The sequence below is a fragment of the Cotesia typhae genome, unplaced genomic scaffold, assembly GCF_013202065.1.
Source record: "Cotesia typhae breed Kobodo isofemale line unplaced genomic scaffold, CoteBio_Ctyphae contig_48, whole genome shotgun sequence".
In the NCBI taxonomy this organism is placed as follows: Eukaryota; Metazoa; Arthropoda; class Insecta; order Hymenoptera; family Braconidae; genus Cotesia; species Cotesia typhae.
The window spans coordinates 11,326,378-11,346,745 of record NW_027423756.1 but is presented as its reverse complement, the minus strand read 5'-3'; the positions used below and the strand labels follow the sequence as shown (position 1 = coordinate 11,346,745).

Here is a 20,368-nt window from a genome sequence, read left to right as displayed (position 1 = left end):
AGTTTTAAATCAACTAAATAAATTTTTTATTCTGCTGTTATAAATTTGATGTATTTAAATAAGGATATATGTATAGAATTATAAATAATTAATAAATTGTGGTGAAGATTTAAATAATTAAGTAAAAAAAAAAATTAATAATAATACATGATTTAATTTTGCAGAGTATGAATATTATGCGGATCAAGGTTAATGCGCTGACGTAATTGCGCTCGATGGACAATCGTGAGTCATGTTTTATGATAAAAAAATTACAATATACGTATATTGCAGGCATCGTTACATATTTATCGGCTATGAAGATATTTAGTGTCACGAAAAGAAATAAAAAAGAGTAAACATGTATATACAGACAATTAAATTTTCTTTTTCCGTTGACCAAAAGAGAAAGAAAATAATTACAAATTTAAATTTTATTGTATCCAATAATTTCAGTGACGGCAAATCGATTGACATTATCAATTCAGATGTCTCAATTTTATATTTATTAGCTACAAGATATTTTATTATTATTTTTTTTTTTTTAATATTTCATGTTCGATTGTACACAATTTTTTTTATTAAATTCTAATTATCAATTTAAAGAGTAACGTACAGGCGAATAGATTTTGATTAATTAGACTAATTTTAATGGAATCCAACGAACCTTGGAATGAATCAATAACTGTAGTTTATGAAAATTGTAATTAAAATTTAATTATTTAAATAATTTTTTCACAATATTTATTTCTGTAAAACCATCATATTTAAATAATTATATGACTAATAATAAAAAGTTAGTTTAAAAAAAAAAATCGTGCAATAGATAAATAAACGATCAATAATTACTAGTAAAAAATTAGAATCTCAAGACTATTGTTTTCTTTAGATAAATTTATTAATTACGATAAGTTATTCTATCTAAAGCAGTGATTTAAAAACAAAAAACAGCTTTAATGGAGCTAGGATTTGAATCAATGGATTTACGGACATATCTTATCTAGCTCAACCACTTTCATTTTATTTGAATTATTATTATTATCATCATTAATATTATTAAATAACTATTATTGTTTCAATTAATTAATTAGTTAATAATGTTTATAATCGTTCTAAAGAGCGCATTGATTTATAAGTACAATTCGCTCCGTCTGTATTACGGACAAAAGAAAAAACAACAGTAATTATAATGGACAAAGGCTCATCGTAATATCTTATTTTAATTTTAAATTTTTAATTAGATATTATTGCAATTTTATTTTTTAGTCAATTCGAATTACTTTTATCACTGGGTTAATTTAATGAAAACCTAACAAATATTATTACGCTACTGTCCAAGGGATCACAATAATAATATATTGATGATGCAGCAATTGAGATGTTGAATTGTTATCATTTAATTATAATAATTATTATTATTGTTATTATCATCGTAATAATTTAAGAAATAAAATAATTATTGTAGCGATTTTGATGAATTTATCTTGTTTTTCTTGACAATTAAGAATTAGTAAATTAATAAATTTATTTATTTATTTATTAATGTGTAGCACATTGAACACGAGATGAACCTTTGTCTTCGTCATACGCTTCGCCTCCTCGCTCGCGTTGCTGTTGGGCGTCTAACATAGGGTCAAAGTCTTGCAAATCAACCTCTTCAGCATCATCGGGAATGATTGCCTGATCACGAGCCGGTAACAAACTTTCTAATTGTGAAATAATGGCCGGATCAAGTGTTTTTGGATACTCGATAGTGAAATGAATCGTAAGTTTTCCTTTTGTGAATGGATCTCGGTACAGCGGCATACCTTCTTCTGGTATACATTTAAGATCACCATGTTTCACAACTTGCCCTGGTAATGACGTTACCAAAAGATTTCGGTCGTCGAGCGTACGAATAATTTTCTGGAATCCACACAATGATTCCGTAAGATTTAATGTCATTGGTAGGATTAAATTGTTTCCAGCTCGCCTGTAAAAAAAAATATTTATCAATTAATTCAAGGATTTTTTAGTAAAAAAAAAAAAAAAAATATGTGTGTGTACCAGAGTACACAGGTAAGAAGTTAAAGTTCTGTATGAATTATCATTTTTTTTACTATTTACAATTTCACAGAAATTAGGTAGATAAGTTAAATGCATAGAAATGATGAAAAAATTTTTTAATTAAATATAGAAATTATTACAAATTTCAAATTCCAAAAAATTTTGATCAAAATTAATTTAAAATTTTTTTGTACGCTCTTATGGCTCCCGGTAGGTACCTTGGATGCCATATTTTTAGTAAAAAAAAATATTTATCAATTAATTCAAGTCTTTTTTAATAAAAAAAATTTGATAAAATTAATTTTTTTGTATTTTTTTAAACAAAAACTTACTTGTAGACGGGATGTTCTTTCTCATCAAGTAAAATAATGATATCACCGGGTTCAAGACCAGGTTCTTGATCACCTTCGCCATTGAAAACAATCTTCTGACCGTCAACCATACCCTTATCAACGTGAACTTCCAAAATCTTTCGGTCACGGATGGTTTTCTTGCCGCCGCAGTGTTTGCATCGGTCTCGCTGGTTGATACGCTCACCCTGACCCTTGCAGCTTGAACACTTTGATTGAATTTGCTGGACAATACCGGGAGCCAGCTGCTGAATTTGCATTACCATACCAGAACCGTGACATGTAGTACACTGCTCTGCCGATCCTTTTTTACCTCCATATCCTGTAAATCAATCAAGGTATAAAAATTAAATAAAAATAAAAATAATTTAAATTGAAGTTATATTTTAAATTAAAAAAAAATTCGATGAATTTACCTTCACACTTTTCACAGATAACATTCTTTTGTAAAGCGAGTTTTCTCGTGGTTCCTTTGTACAATTCTTCAAGCGTGACAGACAATTGATGCACAACGTCTTGGCCTTTCCGCGCCCTGCGTCTTGAACTGCTACCGAAAAATACGTCAAAGAGATCCATGGGAGACGAAAAGTGGCTGCCCATTCCTCCCTCTTTCAATGCTTGTTCACCGCCAGTATCATAAATGCGTTTCTTCTCTGGATCAGATAATACTTCGTACGCTTGTGATATTTGTTTAAACTGTAAATTGTTAAAAAATAAAATTTAAGTAAATTTAATTAAATTAAAAAAATGTAACAATCTTTTTTTTCATCGTGCCCAAAATCATAAAATTATACAAAATAATCACAGGTAGTTGGAATTAATAAATGAAAAAGAAAACAATAATATGATTGTTTTCTTTTTTATTTATTAATTCCATCTGTAATTTTTTTGTATTATAATGAAACAATTTTTATTTAGCTAGAGTTTGAATACTTTATTGATACTGAAATTAAAAATTGTTTTATTGAATTTTTCTTAAATTTCTTTTTTAAATAATTTATTCAAACAAAAAAAATTCTAAAAATTGTTAGATGTTGATAAAATTCATTTTTATGTATTAAATTATTTATTAAATAAAAAATAATTACCCTTTCTCCTTCATTGGGGTTTTTGTCAGGGTGATATTTAAGGGCAAGTTTTCTATAAGCTTTTTTGAGATCATCTTGTGAGCACCCTGGCTTGACACCAAGAACATCATAAAAAGTGGTTTCTTTCACCATCTTGTTTACCGTGATAACTCGACCAAGGTAAAATCAATCTCTCGAATAAATTGGTCTCCTGAAATTGAAAATAAAATAATTAAATAATTACACAAATGGATAATAAATAAAATCTAAATAATTTAATTAAACAATTAAAAGTGAAAGCATAAAAATTGATCAATAGATAAGCCGATTGGAGAAAATATAATTTCTCTCAAGAGTCACACTAATCAATAATTATCATGAGGAAAAAACAGCGATTCATTAATGAATTTACTTAAATAAAGTCTTAATTTGATAAACGAATTCAAAAAAATAATAAATAAAGGTATTAGAAGTAAAATGGTTATATCAAAGCAAAAATGGCGGTCGTAGCGTCGCAACTTGCGTCGATTTTTCACTCCCATTATCCGGCACATCGATAAAATAACTCACTCTCCCCCCATTAAATATCACTGTTTATCTCTGCACAAAATGCGTGCATTTAAATTAGATTAATATAGAATAAAATTAATTATTTAAATGATTTTAAAAAATAAGTCATCTCATGTCCACGTGACAGAGCAACTTCTTGTCAAGCATTTTGTTTCATTGCACTTTTTTTAAAATTAATTCAATTATTCCAGTAGTTTACTTACAAAATAATATAAAAAAAAAAAAATAAGAAATAAAAAAGAGTTTAAATAATTTCCAAAAAAAAAATTATGAATTTTTAAGGGTAGAACATTCTCGAGTAGAAAGTACTAGAAGCGAGAATGCTGAAGAGTGCTTTCAATGCAGGTAACAAAGATCACCTATTAGCACAAAAGGTTTAGATGAGTTTCTATGAAAGAATAATTTTTTTTTTTAACAATTTACGGATGAAAATTAGCAATAAATATAAATATATAGATTTAAAACTGCTTGGCAACCTTCGAAAAATATTTCCTAGTTATAATTTGCAGTACATGATTACGAAATAACAGTTCATGGACGAGTACATATATATATATATATATATATATATATATATATAATCATCAATGTAGGTATATATGTATTTATGTATAAAATTTACTTATTGATATTTTGTGTATAGAAGATATGTAAATATATAACAATGTGGATTATAAGTCAGTAAGCGCGTTTGAAACAAAGTCGATCTATTGATTGCGTGGATACTTTATTTAATTTGTATCTATGCCTGTTTGAAAAAAAAAATTAATAGTCATGAATTTTTTTATAATACTTTGTGTTGAATTTAATTTGTTATTTTTTTAGTACAAAGAAAAATTGACAAAAGACTCACCTGAATTAATTGAAGACAATGGTAAAAATCAAATGTTATAAAACGATATTGAAAATATGCCCTCGAAAAGGACTGACGACAAATTAGCAATAATGGAGTGTAATGCGTGCTACTGCGTTCACTGGATTATTACTAAAGATTGTACCAGACAGCGTTTCTCGAAACTTCCTAATGCTCTGGTGATGTAGATAAATATGGAGGTCTATTTTGTCCCAGCCAATCAAAATTCAAGACTTGCGCGGGTATCATTTACATGAGACGACCAAGTTTAAATTTTAATTGCTTTAATTAATTATTTTTTTCCAAAAAATTATTAATTAAAGTATTTATTTAATTACTGGGTTATGTATCGGAGTTTTTATTTGTTAAAAATTGAATAAAGATATTAAATATATGATGACAGGTGACGGATGTTGATCTAAGGCGGCATCTTCATGTCACTCCTGGCGACTAAAATTTAAATATTTTTTAAACAGTCGTTTTTTATGCACATTCATTCCGAAGCGCGGCCATGATGATTTTTAGATTTATTTAAATGCAATCATTTATTTATCGCTCTTATATTTTTAGTTTATGCGCGTAATTAAATCATATTAAAATAATTAAATTCATTTCGGTAGCGATTGAAGCGACATCTGAATTATTTTTTTTTCGGTCGATAAGTACATAAATTTTTATTTATTTAATTTTGTTTATTTCTTAATATTAAATTTGTTTCAATAATCGCGTAAGTTTTCGAAAAATGTCTAATTGTTGAATTATTCGTGTATTAATTGAATGTTAATCGGTTTTTAAAGTTTTTTTTCGTGACTCAAGTAGTAAGAATTTAATTTCCGCTGAAATTATAATCTTCAAAATTTTAAATGAGTGAGTCATTTTATTTATTTATTTATTTATTTACAATACTAAAGTTAGCCGACATTTTTAATTTTTTTTATTTATTAAATTAAAACTAATTACAATATTTTTTAAATTGCACTTATCGTTTTTTAGAAATGAAATTTTTTTTTAATTTTTTTGAAATTACTTTTTCATTAAAAAACAATTTTTAGATTTCGTCAATTTTAAAAATTTTAATAATAAATCAATTATAATAAAAAAATTTTCACTTGTAATTTTTATTAATTTTCACTTGTGAAATTTTTTAATTTAACTTTTTTTATAATAATTGCATTATTATAAAATTGTATAATAATTTTTAATGTCTGCTAACTTCAGTGTCATTTTTTTATTTTATTTTGACATTTGAGTTGCATTACATGGACATGCTAATGAAAATGACATTAATAATCGCCACAAAGACAAAAATCATCGGTTATCAATATTTTATAATCTTATCTTTCTAAAATAGTTCTTATTATCAATTCAGAACAAAATAACTATAAAGGAATAATGAAAAATCTCAAGAATGGATTGATATTATTTATTTTGACGTAGCTACACAGTTTATAATATCGATATGAAATAATTTTTTATTTGGCAACTGCCCATGATTTATAATTGCACATAAATCATCCAGTAATAATAACTAATATTTTATTTAATTTATATATTTATTTATTAATTAATCAACACAAAGTCATAAAATTCACAAGTATCGCGTTTTAATTGCACGTTTCGTTACTTAAAGAATTAATTTAAAATAACTACTGAAGAAAAACTAAAATAAGATAACAATAAACCAACAAAAATAGTCCAACAATAACAGACAGTTGCATTGCACCGTGTCCAACAAAGTAGTTTGATAAATATGTCAGAATTCGTATGTTATGTCAAAAACAAGATAAACATAAACTGAAAAAGTGCGTGAATTAATGATTAATTACAACAGTTTTCAATTTTGTAAATATGTAAATGTAGAAACAAATAATATCTTAATTTACTCACTCTCACACTCTCTTAATATAATAACTTTAGTTATTTACGCTCAGTGATTTAAACTCATTCTGGCTACAATAGATTTTTTTTTTTAGAAATTTTACATATTATTTTTGTACTTAACAAACATGATAATATGTATTTAGACAAAATATTTGAAACTACCATTATTTTTTCAAATTTTCCGTTCTCATTGCTCACTTGAATTTTTTTTGCTTCAAATATTTTTTTTTTTTTTTTTTTTTTTTTTTAATCATTGTTTAATACACCGTCAAGTCTGTTATCTCAATTTGGATTATTTATCCTTTCTTTACGTGGTTCCTGTAACTATTCTCAGGTACATTAATATAAACCATCAACAGATGATTCACTGATTATTAGTATTTATCTTAATTACTTTTTTTAAATTTTAACTTTTAAATGATCAACGAAAAACAAATGCTCACGAGCGTAATAAAGTAATGTATAAATAATCGTAATTATAATTACATTACAGTGGAAGGAATTATTAAATAAAATAATGAACTGATGAATTAATTATTATCAGCCCGCAATCCATGACTATCAGCTTTGGCAACGGTAGAATTGATACCTTCCGTAACACTATCAATCTTTAATTCTCCTTGTCGTTGCTGCTGGCCTGGTTTAGTGACCGTAGTGCTCGTTAGTTGGGTCTTGTTAAGCATAGAACTGAATTCGCCAAATTTAAGTATTTCTTCCATAGCAGACTGCTCCATGGATACCTAAAAATTTAATATAAAAAATTATTTAACATTATTAAATGAACTATTGCTACTATCGCGATTGTTACCAGTCGCAGTCAAGATCTGACATCGCCAGCGGGCTTATAAGCCACCACGTCCTGCTGGCTGTTCAAGATAAACTGGTGGTGTAGCAATCGTGTTCACCTTTCTTGGTCGTCCGCGTTTTCCTCTTCCAGCTAGAGCGTTGACGCCCTGTTGCTGTTGGTGCTGTCCATCACCCAGTACCGGCAACAGAGCTTTCCGCCGTGGCCACTGGAGATGCGAGTCAAGATGCTGCTTCAGTTTGTCCTGACGAGCAAACATACGTGGACAGATACTGCACGCAAACGGCCGCTCCCCGGTATGGACTCGTCGATGTCTTGCCAGGTGAGACGCTCGTGTAAATGCCAAAGTACAGAGGTCACATGGGAACGGCTTATATTGTGCTTTACTACGCTGTAAACCTGTCTTAGAGGCTTCGGTATTGCCAGTTATCTTTTTATTACTCTCTAAATTAGTTTTTACTTGAATTAAGTTACTTTGAGGGTCTTCTACCGTTTCATTGCCCATTGAGTTCTAAAATAAAAAAAAAATAAAATTGTAAAAATTATTTCAGTTGAAAAATAATTAAAAAAAAAAATAACTATTACTCGTGATTGATCAATCGAATCATCCATTTGAATAGCCGGTACTGTTGGATCTCCAGTGCCGCTAAAACTATGATCTAATTTATTACTGTCAGAACCATTTTCAAAAGCTTCTTCATTTGTTGAATTTCTTGATGACGAACCATCTCCTTGACGACCCGATAATTCATTGTCTCTAATTGTTCGACCAACCGCTACGCGTTTCTGTCCATCGTAACGTGTATTGTGACGTTTGTACATTGGCGCTGGTACATGTTTCTATAAATGAATAATTTAATTAATTAATTTCTCAGTTTCGCTTTAAATTAAATTAATAAAAAATATATAAAACTTACAATTTGTCCTTTAGAAACTGGGATCGATTCATAACTTTCATCCAAATTTTCCATCACCATTGGATCATCCTCGACCTCAAACTCTTCGGTTTTAATTTCCCCAACTACGTCATTAGAATTTTGTCCTGTAATGAACCCGGTTTGTGATTTTCTATAGTCCATTGACGAGCGGTGTCGAGTGTCATGAGTAGACTGCAAGCGGGTTTCAACGCGTGAAAACATGCTATTACTTTCACCTCTGTCACCGGAGAGTCCGCGAATTTCCAAGTCTGTCGCGGTTTTAATGAGCGAGGGAAGATGGTCTTCGGCGACATTTATCGAGCCGCGGTACATGAAATCCAGCAGACATTCCATTTCTTCAACGGGGACACCTGCGATGATAGTTAATTATTGATAAATTACATGGCGAATAGCAGGAGAGTTCTCTGGTATTAGTTATTCAATAGTTCACCGCTAATTAATAATTTCCAAGTGTCTAGTGCTAATTACCTTTGAGTATGAGGATAGGCTGTTCACCGTAGTGTTCCTTGAATACTCTCTCGAAGTAAGGACTGCATGCCGCCAGAACCAGCTTATGGGCACGTAGCATTCCACCTTGACAAGCTAGAGTAGTGTCTGTCAAGGATCCACTCTTGTAAAGACCTTCAAAGAGCCCCGAGAGGTTCGCTAAATGATTGTTCCAAGTCAAATTAAATGTTTTTTCCGCCATTTTTCTTCTTTGTATCGTCTTCTTCTTGTTAATCTATCAAAAAACAATTTTCTCAATTAATTTATTTATCAAATAAATTCCTGCTGGCTCTCAATTAAAGAACCCAAGTAATATAGAAGCGTATCAGTAATTAAACGTAAACATCTTAAATTAATTGTATAGCCTTAGAATTGTGAAGTAGAAGCCACACTTAAAAAGTTCTGTCAATGTGTGAAAATATTTAATAATAAAGAAGAACATTGTACGCTCGAATTTCTGTTTGTAAACTAAACTCATGGGGTCGTAGGTGGCCGACCGGGCGGGTGTAGAGGACATGGCCCAGGGATGCGGGTGAAGGTACGGATAGAAGTTGTAAGGGGAATTATATACGTGGTAGAACCACCACATTCACATCCATAATATCTACCACCATACCTCCACCTTGGGCTTTAGATTTGCTGCAGCCACCCAGAAGGGTTTACGTAGGACAACTACCACGCGGTCATGCGCAAACCATCCTATCCACCAGCCGATCCATAATTTTGTTGTTGCCCTCTTACTCAGCCGACTTTCGTCTATCCTCTAGACTTTTCATAGCGCCCTATATTTTTTTCCACCTTCTTCTTATTCTTCCTCTTCTTCAGTCATGACTCCTTTTATAAATATATATTTATCTTACATTTTGTAACTTACTTTACAGTATAAGTATTAACTTTACTATCTGTATCAGCTCCGTTGGAAAAGACGGCAAACAAAATAACAGTCTCAATGATGCGATTTAATGTTAAATACTGGGTGGAGTCTTTCAAGTCGTGTAATGAGTCCAAGGATTAAATGAAAGTGAACAAATAGAAAAAAAAAAATAAAGCAATAGAGAGAAAAGAAACTGATCGATAGCAGGTACACGAGAATAGCAATTAGAATGATTACGAAGGTGATGACGATGACGGTTTAAGTTTCAGAGTTTTCAGACGGTATTACTTTATAATTTATGTAATAATATTGTAAGATTATGTACAATAATTGCCAGTGGTAGTAGTAATAGTTCATTACACGATACTTTTAAACTATACAGTGCTTAAATTGGGTATCCTGGTGTCTATAATTAGCCGCAATGATGTATGCACACTCAGTATACATACATATAACTTTGAATCTAAACCGAACCGTTTTAGCCGACCAAAAATAATAATATTTTAAAATTATAAATGTAAAGTAAGTCAATGTGGTGTTTATGAAAATTTTCCGGTTCATCATAAATTGTTTATACCAAGTTATAAAACAATTTCTTTATAATTATATTACTTAAGTTGACCGACAAGTATGTCACGATAATTAAAAATTTTATTTAGCCATCGCGTTAGTATCCAGTATAATATTATTAACATAAACAGTATGGATGCACAGACGACTTTTTGTTTATTGACATTAGCCGTGAATTCAAACTAACGTGGGTTACTCATGTGGTAATGTGTGTGTGTATGTATGTATGTATATACATATACAGGCTGTTATGTGTGAAATGTAGCTCAATACAGCCTATACACCATCATAAATATCCAAGGTTTAATCATTTTTAATTGACGCGCTTTCTCAATTTATATTTGATACACACATGTATAAGTATAAATATGTGAATATAAAACACACAGATATATATATATATATATGTATAGATATATATTGTCAAAGTGATAGGAGAAATGATTTAACCAAAGCAAACTAAATCATCTTAGTGCCCCATCCTTGGCTTTTAGACGAAACAGTGCGCACAAGAGGACAGCTAAGCCGTCTATTAATACCGCGGTTGGCACACGCTCTCGCGATACAATATCCACAGCTACAATCGTCTATAATATTCCAATAACATTTAAAATACTATAAAATAAAATTAAATAACACAAACACTTTTTTTTTTTTTTTTATCAGATACTAATTCTTACCTGTCTTAAAATTCCGAATATATGTCGTCACTCTTTGCGTTTAGACTACTTTTAATACACATATACACACACACTGGTTCCTCGGAGACCCTAAACCCTGATGACGTCAGTGTTGTTGAGGGATTTCTTCTCAAAATGCGTCTTTTAATTTATAAACAAATTTTGTCTCCTTTTGCCACCCGGAATCTGGAAAAAAATATCTGTTGATTTTATTTTTTTTTTTTTTTTTAGCGTCAAAATTAATAAAATTTAGAAAAAAACTCACCAATTTTAAAAAAGAAGACTAATCTATCGAAATTGTAGATTCTCGGTTGATAATTGGAGTATTAGTCGGTGGAGCGACTGAGAGCGAATGGCAAAACTCTTCAGGGCACGTGAAGCACCAGCAGCGGCGATAATATGTAGCTATCTGAGTTGTCCAGACGTTCTGTGTTGAAGCACGAGGGGCACACACGCAACGTAGTGCTCCCTCGCCGAGTCGCGACTGATATCAGTGCAGGGGGACGACGACTAGGGACTGTCGGGGGCCGAGGGAGAGGCAGCGAGCCGAGCCCCACGGGGGGGCGGTATCCCTCCACGTCTCCGCGTGGCGGCCTCGCCTGCTGCTGCTAGCTGTTTCTATACTCGAGCTCGAACTACGCTGCGGCTCACTTTTTGAACCCTGCAAGCTAAACTAAAGCTTCGTGTGCTTCTTATATTATGTTGCTATTGCTGTTATCATTTTTATTATTACTCTCTGTACATATTACTTACTCCGTAGATTGTTGCTACGCTTTGGCTTCATCTAGACAATCTATGTACCAGCATACAATAATAACTATAGCTATAACGTTGAATTTAACCATAGGAATAGGTGTACATATGTATGTGGGGGACGGCTGACCTACGTCATAACTTCCGGCTCTTGTTTATTTCGTTTCATATTATGCAGTATTTTATTTTATTTTTTATCAATGCTTTAATTAAGAGTTTCATTTTTATTTACAAAACAATCTTTTTTTTTTCATAATTATTTTTTCACGAGATTATACATCCTTGTTATAAAAATTAACGGCTGCTCGTTGAGAGAATTTTATCATTTTTTTTAATTTATTAAATAACAAAACTGTTTTGATTTAATTTTAATCAATTGAATTCACTTTTAATCAGGAAAGGACATTATATACTTTACAATTTAGTGTAAAAGGTCAACGACCTACAAAAGACTGGTCTTTAATAATTTTGAATTGAAATAAAATGTAATACAATTTACATGTACTCTATACATATAACTACATTGATCATTACATTAATTTTCCTCTTAGAGTTAAAGGTTCAGCAGGTAGTAAATCAATATCATGGATGATAAAGAGCTTTAATTGAATTTTACGCTAATTGGTTTACGCTCCTTGATAATGCAGGGAAATAAATAAAAAAAAAAATAAATAAATAAAAATTTCATAATACGATAATACGCACAGAAAAAGGCAGTGATAATGGAAAAAAAAAAAAAAAATAATAAAAAAAAAATCAGGGAACAAAAATCGAAGGCCAAATGCGTGCAGGCTGACGCATATTTTTATCAGCTCCCTCGGCTCTCGGTTAAATTTTGTGCCTATCAGTCTTTCGGTCGTCGACGTCGTATACTACTAGCTCGAGCTTTTCTTTCTCCTTCACTCTTTCCCTCTGCTCCACGTGGTGGTAATTCATCAGCGTTGTTCCCTCGTCGTCTTTTATTCCCCTTTTTCGCGTTCAGCTCCCCGACGGGGACGAACGGTCGCCCTCGTCGCCCTATCACTACGTTGAAACTACAGCTCCGTACTTTCGCGACAACTACAGCCCATAACACTAAAACAGCGTACAGCAGACCGAATATCTAGCAGCAGTGAAAACAAGTACTGTGGTATCAAACGCAATACCTCGTTGTGTCCCTCGTGCTTTACTTGCTTCTCTTCTCTTCTTCGGCTTGGCTTGGCTTGGCTTTCCCTTCGTTTCTATTTCGAATGCTTAATATATCTGTATATTTATCCCACCGAAAGGGAGATAGTTATGGAGAAAACGAGACGGGGAGTCCTGAGAAAATGAGCGAGAGAGAGAGAGAGAGAGAGAAAGGTGGACTGAAACAACCCCCAGCGATCTACCGTCCTGGGTTCCCTCCTGGTCGACGGCGAAAACCAAGGGCTGATACTCCCTGAAGTGTCTCGCTATGTGTAGGTCCCGAACACTCATTCCGATCGATCTTCCTTTATAGTATACAGGCCGTATTATACCGTATATACCAAGCTTACATTTTTATACTCTATCTCTATTTTACATGACTTGTTCTACGCATTCTATTTTTGTACCCCACTCACTCAACACGTGCTATTGATATTTTATTTATTTTTTTTTTCTCTTTTTCGTCTTAATGACTAGGTAATGTGATTAGATACAGATGTCTTTATAGCCGAGGTGATTTTGGGGGTACTCCAATTATTTTTATTGGAACTACTTCCAAAATATTAAAAAGTTAACTTTCATCTTGATAATTATAATTGAAGGCTTATTTATTATTTTATGAGTTAATAAATTTTTTTCTCTTTCAAATTATTAGAAATTGTGAAAAAAAAAAAAAAAATTTAGTAAACTAACCGCCGTAAAAGTGAAAAATAATGTAAAATATTTTGGATAAAATAAAAACAGGGTAATGCCTATTACTTTTATTTTGGTTGTCGTGCAAGATAAATTTATCTAGTCACGAGAAAGAAGTGAAAAAAAGAAGCGAAATAGTCGGGTGCTGGTATTGTAAACGACACATAAATATAAAATAAGTACACTTCGTTTTACTTCATTACAATAATCATCATCGCGAAACTTGCACTCTGTGACTGCACTTGAATTGCACAATTCAAGCTGGCAAATTTCTAGTAAATTATATTATTCGTTAGTCTCAAGATTTCAGTTAGTCTTCTAATGTAATGATTAAAAGTAGCCTTGAGTTTGCGGAATAGCGTAACGAGATAAAAATACCACGGGAAATTAAAAGAAAAATAACGAGAAATATAATGAAAATGAGTAATTTTTATTGCAATCGCTCATATAGAGAAGTGTTGTTATTAAAATACTAGGATCATTAGATTTTTTTTTTCATAAATAATTTTTTTGTGCATTGAATTTATCAGTCGCCTCAAAATTACCAACCAGCCGATACGGGGCCAGGGAGCACTATCGATTCGTTATTTTTAGGGATAGCCCATCGCTATGGTCCCCCACCAATAATATCCCGGGTTCAACTTTCTGAAAATTCAATATCGTCATCGCTGACGTTGAGTCAGTGTTATTTTATTTATTTTTTTTTTTTTTATTGACTCTGAATTCAATTACATAAATAATACTATGGGTTATGAGTAATTTTGATAACAATAATCAATTGTATTGTTTTATTTTGTAAGGAAAGTTTAATAATATTTTATTGATGAAATAAAAACAAGTGAATTTTTTGGAAAAAAAAAATATTTTATTTTTGACACATTACAAAAAAAATTTAAAAACACGGATCAGTAGTTTTTTAAATTAAATAAATAAATTAGTGATGAAAAATGTATTTTGTTACGTCATAGCATAAAAAATCTAGAAATTTTTGGTATGACTAGACTGTTGAAATTATTTAATTCATACTATTGATTTTGAACACAATTTTGTTAATTAATTAGAAAAAAATACAGCGTAAAGATAGCATGTATAATTTAGACCGGAGTAAAATCTTGAATATTGAACCTTGATTAATGAATAAAATAAATTACTGTTGAAAATTTCTCTCGATTAAAAAGAAAAAAGATTTTTGTTTAAATTAAGCATTCAGAACAAAATTTTTGAGCTCCTAACTCATTTGAATCGATTGCAAAATAAATAGAAAATTTATTTTACATCACTCAGTACATAATAATCTACCGTTTGTCGGCAAAGTCGAACAATTACTCTCATCGGCAATTGTAGAAAACGATAGTACTTACTTCGTAAACGGAGGAAGTAGGCGTACGCGGTTTTGTCTGTCTATATTACACGAAACTTTTTGAAACTTATTTGATTATGCGTAGAAATACTAAATAATTATAAATTATATCACGTCCAAGTGTATCCTTCACTCGAGTATTTGAGACTTTCTACCACTTCAATACGTGAACGATCCGAGTTGCAGAAATGCGACAGCAATTCTCCAGTCAGGCCACAATCACTCAAATTTTCTTTACCGAATACACTTGGCGGCTTCTTTTCATTTTCTTTCTCTTCTATTGAAGATTCTAGAAAATAAAATGGATAATAATTAATTATTATTTTTATTCAAATCAAGTGAAGTATTAAAAGTACTTCAATAAGACTTGAGTTCATTGATGATTAAATTTAATAAAATTATTACCAATAATTTATGAATGAATTAAAAAAAAAATAATAATTATGAATTAAAAATTATTTCAAATTAAAAAAACGTCAATTACCTGATCCGTGTTTTGCATCGGTAAATGATTTAGTAGAATTTAATTGAGCACAACAAACAGAAAATTTTTCTAGCTGACTCGATTTCATAAGAAAGCAAAGTGACGGTAATACGTGTGGTAAAATTGGTCCATTTATTTCCAAAGAATGGAATTTATCATTTTCAACTCTTAAAACACTTTCTCTGACCTGCAAAATAAAAATTATTTTCATGTTAATACAATATTAAAAAATTAACTGAGAGTAAAAAATAAAAATATTAATAATTATCAAATAAATTACCTTTAACGGCTTAAGAGTCGCGCCATGAAAAGCCACAGGAGCTAAAAGTGTAGGTGGTACTCCAGCCAGAGCACCGGTAATAGCTACCGCAGATTTACAATTAATCAAAAAATTAAACAGCGCTTGTGCTTCAATGCCTTTGACGAAAATAAGCGAGTGTTTAGAAGCATCAACTTCGCTTTCCTTCTTCATAGTAATTCTCTTTTGGCATTTATTAATTCTTTTGATTTCTGAAGCCTCAATCCCCAAACTCTCCAGTATATTATCTTTACTGTCATCATCATCATCATCATCATCATCATCATCATCATCATCATCATCATCATCATCATGAACATCCTCTCCATTAGAAGTTGTTGAGTCGAGAGTGTCATACCCGGAATCGGTTGGGTCAGAACGTCTTTTTCTTCTCGTACGCAGAGGCATTGTGTACTCAATATCTTGCTGCTTGAGTGACTGTCTGAATCCACGAGTTGTGGGTGTCAATAGTGCATGCACCTCCGAGATGCCGCAAATTCCTGCAGCGCGAAACAATACCGTGAATGTGTTGGCGCAAACATAGAAATACGGACATTGTCCTGCACGTAGCAGATGAAACAGTGATCGGAAGCTTTCAGTCCACTCGGAAAAAAGCGCGTCCTTGATGAATTGATTATTTGATACCGCTGAATTACTGGCCAAGGATGCGCTTACTTTGCCTGCTGAGCGGGGATAAAGTTGTAGCCAAGGCAGCGAAGGATGTTGCCAAACTAGACAGCATTGATGAAACCTAAAAATAATTATAAATTATATTTTCTTCTTCATATAATTGGATTATTTATTTATAATTATAATTATTTATAACTAACAACTTTGCAGTCACATTGTACTGTAATTTCTTAACTGTTGACGTTTTTACAGATATAAGCTCATCCCGATGTTACATTCATCAAGAGCTTTCATTTGAGCACCCACATGCATTTTGATATATTTTTCATATATACATATATATAATATATATAAATATAAATATATAAAAAAATAATGTGGGTACTTAAATAAAAGGTCTTGAAGAGTGTAACATCGGGATGAGCTTAAATCTTTAAAAATGTCTATATTTCACAAGATACAAGGTCATTTCTTAATTATGTATTTAGATGTAGAGCATTTTTGAATGCAGCCTAGATATTTATCATAATAAATTGATTATCAGTGAAAATGAAATGAAACTTTGAAAAAGCACAAATTTAAATCAAGACCTTTGCAATGACGTTAAATTTCAATTAAAAAAACCCATTTCATTATGATTATTCTGGAAACTAAATTTTTCTTGTTTTCTTAATAATATAGATTATTATTTATAAATAGTAGTTAAAGAAAAATTTTCTCACCTTGCGTTAGGACTGGTATCTAAAGTAGACTCTTTATCTCCAGTGTCTAAACATCTAACGAATCCGGTAGTGCCAGACGCTTGCTCACTTGTCTTTAATTTTCCATTCCAAGCAAATGGCTCCGTGGACATGAAACGCATTTTTGTGTTCAACGTCCAGTCTATTGGGATATAGGGTTCACCTTTAGGTAATTCCGGTTCAGGAACTCGCTGTTCATCAAGTTCCAGTTTGTTAAAAACACTGGAGAAAGACATATTCGAGCTGGAATCCTCGTTAGGTACAAAAACATTTTTAGGTTCTGGAGGTTTAGGATTTATCAGCACAGACAGGATGGAATCACAGCTGGCATCTAGCTCTGGCTTGACTTCTTCACGAGGTCGTTTATTTAAATTATTTTTAGCGAAGGGATTTTTCCGTTTCTGTTGTTGTGTGCTCTCTAATTTAGGGGGTGACTTTTCGATTGATATGTTTAGGGATGACTTGTTGGTGTTGGCTTTCATCCCGTTTATCCGGGCCTGGAGAGCGTTTTTCCGCTGTTTGAATAATCTCAACTGCACTTCTTCAGGTCGAATCCAATGTGGTGGATCTACTGGCTTTATATCAGTCATTTTATTTCTAAAATTAGTAATTTTAATTTTTAATATTTAGTTTTTTTGATGATGGAAAATTTTTTTTGAGGTTAAATGGGTTATTTACCTTTTTATCTAGTTGGTTGATAAAAAAATATCAATTTTATATAATATATAACACGATTTAAACAATATGATCACAATTTTAAAATTTTAGTAATTTATAAAAATGATATTTACGGTAAAAATTTAATTGTTTTACTATTTCATTAGCATTTGACAACAAACATTTTATATCAATGAAAAGAAGATCTTTTTTACCCACAAATACATTACTAGAGCTACCTGGCGGGAAAATATTAAAGGTTGTAGCAAAATTAATTTTAAAAATATTATTCACTCAATTTTTTTATTTAGAAATTTCTTAAATGATTAAATTAAAAATTAATAATAAAAAATAAAAATTAAAAAATCTCACATTAAAAATTAATAAAAATTACAAGTAGAAATTTTTAGAAGCATTTTTTTATTGTAATTGATTTATTAAAAAAATTTTTAAAATTAACAGCTGACTGCTAACATCAGTATTATAAAAATTTATTTTATCATTGATTTTGAATTGTTTATTTTTTTTTTTAAGATTTTGATTAAAAAATATCAAAAATATTATAAATATTCTGGAAATATGTGTATGTAAGTCAGTGAGACGGAGCCGAAGACGGCGGCAGTGTTTCTATGAGCAGGAGCGTCCGCGCATGCGCTGGAGCAAACAAATATGGCCACTGCGCAATAGACGTCAACGGTCACGTAAATTTTTTACAGTAACTTTTATTAATTTTACGGAGAATATTAAAAAGGTTAAAAAAAATAAATATAAAAAACTGATCAGAAAAAAATAACAAATCGATAGACTATTAAATTTTTATACGGCTTTCGTTTTTAATTCACTAAAAATTAATTGGAAAATAGAGAAATTGCAAGCCGGTCGAACAATAGAATTTTAACTTTAAAAACGGATTGTTGATATTATTTATTTAGAACGTAGTATAATAATAAAAATTGATGACTTTGGTAAGCATTTATGATGAAAATAAGAAATCGAGTTATAAAAAATAACATTAGTCGTATGTTAGTCTTTCAGTATTTTATGACAATTTTATGCAAGCAGCAGCGAGTAAATAACCCGCCAACCAGAGTCGACGTTTGAATGTAGTCAATCTGAGTATTTTTGTTGATTGAAATTTTTGATTGTTTTATTGATAATTGACAATTAAAATTGAAATTGAATTTTTGTACGGCTTTTTGCTAAAGTTTGGTATTGTTGATTACACTTTGGTTAATTTGAAATTTTTAAATTATTTTTATAAATTCAAAATGGATTTCTTGTTAATGTTAAAAAAAAATTAGATTATTTGTAGCAAAAAAATAATTATATAAAAATAATTTACGTTCAAAATTTTTGTGATTCTTCGCAATAAAAATACTTTGATAGTAATGAAATAACTGTTTGTGAAGGTAATCGAGCATTTTGTTTTTAATGGAAAGCCAGTAAAGCGAGTGCTTATATTGTTCGATGCCCGAGGGAAAAGATGGCATTAACGCAATGCGTGAGCATCAAATCTAGTACATAGTCGCTGTATACTTTTATCAAATTTAAAGCAATTTTTAAATTATAAATAACTCATTCGCAAAAATTTATTTATACTTTTTAACACATATAAATTCATATAATGAGTGATGAGATAACTTTACAAATACATAGAAGTGTACTTGTTTTAGTTGCTCAGTAGCTTTATTCCTAGTTTAGCGTTGGATTTGTATGGGAAGAGCTGCCTGTTGCGTTCATCGATGCGGAATTGCAAAAATACCGCATTTCATGGCCTAGAGCTGTATAGATATACCCCATGTACTTGCTACATTACAAAAAAACTTTTACGGATGTATATACTCATACACATTCATTCACATACTAAATTTCGAATAAAATGTCCTGATGATCATTAGTTACTAATATTTAGTCGTACATAATTGACAGGAGTTGAAGTTAGAATTTTAAGAACTACATTTATGATAATTTTATTATCAAGATGTCATAGTTTTGAAAAACTCGTTCAAACTTGTAAATAAAAATCACGAAATATGCTTGATAGGATGAAAATTTCTAAAAGTAAAAACATTTATAAATATGTAAGGCTATGTAGAAAAGAGTAGAGGAAGATTCGTCTGTATGCATGGTTAATGTAAGTAAAGGATCGACTGGAATATATTTATATACATATATTGACTCTGGGCGAGAGTGCAAACTACTTTCAACGACAAATAAATATGCTAATGACATTTAGTAAACTTCAAATGCCATGCATCTTCGCCTCTTTGCGTGGGACACTGAGGAACTAAGTTTTGTTAACTTTTATATCGTAGAACAGCACTGTAGGCTGAGAAGTGAGAATGTGAGGTGTGTGACATGAGATGGATAGTGCGATGAGTTTGAATGTAGCGGCGATAGAAGTTGAGAGCAAAAGAGAAGGGTCGTTCAAAACTGGGCAATATAAAAGAGACGAAAAGCATTCTCTTAAATAATATAAAATTCAAGGGG

At 30.9% G+C, this 20,368-nt stretch overlaps 3 protein-coding genes across 8 annotated transcripts; all 3 read right to left on the bottom strand.

Moving 5' to 3' along the window:
• Nucleotides 1-975: 975 nt before the first annotated feature.
• On the bottom strand, nt 976-5,024 carry Droj2 (DnaJ heat shock protein family (Hsp40) member A4-like). Of its 3 annotated transcripts, none has more exons than XM_074246018.1 (5): nt 4,866-5,024; nt 3,464-3,653; nt 2,792-3,071; nt 2,358-2,697; nt 976-1,951 (listed from the first exon to the last, which is right to left on the bottom strand). In XM_074246018.1, the coding sequence occupies exons 2-5, from the start codon at nt 3,593-3,595 to the stop codon at nt 1,519-1,521; spliced, it is 1,185 nt and encodes a 394-aa protein (XP_074102119.1). In that variant the 5' UTR covers nt 3,596-3,653; nt 4,866-5,024; the 3' UTR covers nt 976-1,518. The 3 variants fall into 3 exon arrangements, with proteins under 3 accessions (XP_074102119.1, XP_074102120.1, XP_074102121.1); XM_074246019.1 differs by lacking the exon at nt 4,866-5,024 and adding an exon at nt 4,635-4,657; XM_074246020.1 differs by lacking the exon at nt 4,866-5,024 and adding an exon at nt 4,216-4,238.
• A 1,250-nt stretch (nt 5,025-6,274) lies between these two features.
• On the bottom strand, nt 6,275-11,734 carry LOC141529783 (uncharacterized). Of its 4 annotated transcripts, XM_074246480.1 has the most exons (8): nt 11,365-11,733; nt 11,100-11,285; nt 8,958-9,210; nt 8,705-8,839; nt 8,469-8,593; nt 8,137-8,391; nt 7,652-8,062; nt 6,275-7,486 (listed from the first exon to the last, which is right to left on the bottom strand). In XM_074246480.1, exons 3-8 carry the CDS (start codon nt 9,175-9,177, stop codon nt 7,277-7,279), a joined length of 1,356 nt encoding a protein of 451 aa, XP_074102581.1. In that variant the 5' UTR covers nt 9,178-9,210; nt 11,100-11,285; nt 11,365-11,733; the 3' UTR covers nt 6,275-7,276. The 4 variants fall into 4 exon arrangements, with proteins under 4 accessions (XP_074102581.1, XP_074102580.1, XP_074102579.1 ...); XM_074246479.1 differs by having other exon boundaries at nt 8,469-8,839; nt 11,100-11,299; XM_074246478.1 differs by having other exon boundaries at nt 8,469-8,839.
• Nucleotides 11,735-14,570: 2,836 nt separating this feature from the next.
• Nucleotides 14,571-18,058, bottom strand: Hd (humpty dumpty). Its single transcript, XM_074245765.1, has 5 exons — nt 17,900-18,058; nt 17,204-17,818; nt 15,834-16,602; nt 15,554-15,740; nt 14,571-15,358 (listed from the first exon to the last, which is right to left on the bottom strand). Exons 2-5 carry the CDS (start codon nt 17,809-17,811, stop codon nt 15,180-15,182), a joined length of 1,743 nt encoding a protein of 580 aa, XP_074101866.1. The 5' UTR covers nt 17,812-17,818; nt 17,900-18,058; the 3' UTR covers nt 14,571-15,179.
• Between the last annotated feature and the right edge of the window lie 2,310 nt (nt 18,059-20,368).

What these genes read in the sequence shown, in the direction of transcription:
- Hd (XM_074245765.1), bottom strand. Translation starts at nt 17,811, where the DNA reads ATGACTGATATAAAGCCAGTAGATCCACCACATTGGATTCGACCTGAA. An exon ending in GATACCAGTCCTAACGCAAG is followed by an intron (nt 16,603 to 17,203) that starts GTGAGAAAATTT and finishes AATTATTTTTAG; the next exon opens with GTTTCATCAATGCTGTCTAG. An exon ending in CGACTCTTAAGCCGTTAAAG is followed by an intron (nt 15,741 to 15,833) that starts GTAATTTATTTG and finishes TTTATTTTGCAG; the next exon opens with GTCAGAGAAAGTGTTTTAAG.
- LOC141529783 (XM_074246479.1), bottom strand. Translation starts at nt 9,177, where the DNA reads ATGGCGGAAAAAACATTTAATTTGACTTGGAACAATCATTTAGCGAAC. An exon ending in GCCTATCCTCATACTCAAAG is followed by an intron (nt 8,840 to 8,957) that starts GTAATTAGCACT and finishes CTATCATCGCAG; the next exon opens with GTGTCCCCGTTGAAGAAATG. An exon ending in CAGTTTCTAAAGGACAAATT is followed by an intron (nt 8,392 to 8,468) that starts GTAAGTTTTATA and finishes ATTCATTTATAG; the next exon opens with AAACATGTACCAGCGCCAAT.
- Droj2 (XM_074246018.1), bottom strand. Translation starts at nt 3,595, where the DNA reads ATGGTGAAAGAAACCACTTTTTATGATGTTCTTGGTGTCAAGCCAGGG. An exon ending in ACCCCAATGAAGGAGAAAGG is followed by an intron (nt 3,072 to 3,463) that starts GTAATTATTTTT and finishes AACAATTTACAG; the next exon opens with TTTAAACAAATATCACAAGC. An exon ending in AAAGAACATCCCGTCTACAA is followed by an intron (nt 1,952 to 2,357) that starts GTAAGTTTTTGT and finishes TTTTTTTTACAG; the next exon opens with GCGAGCTGGAAACAATTTAA.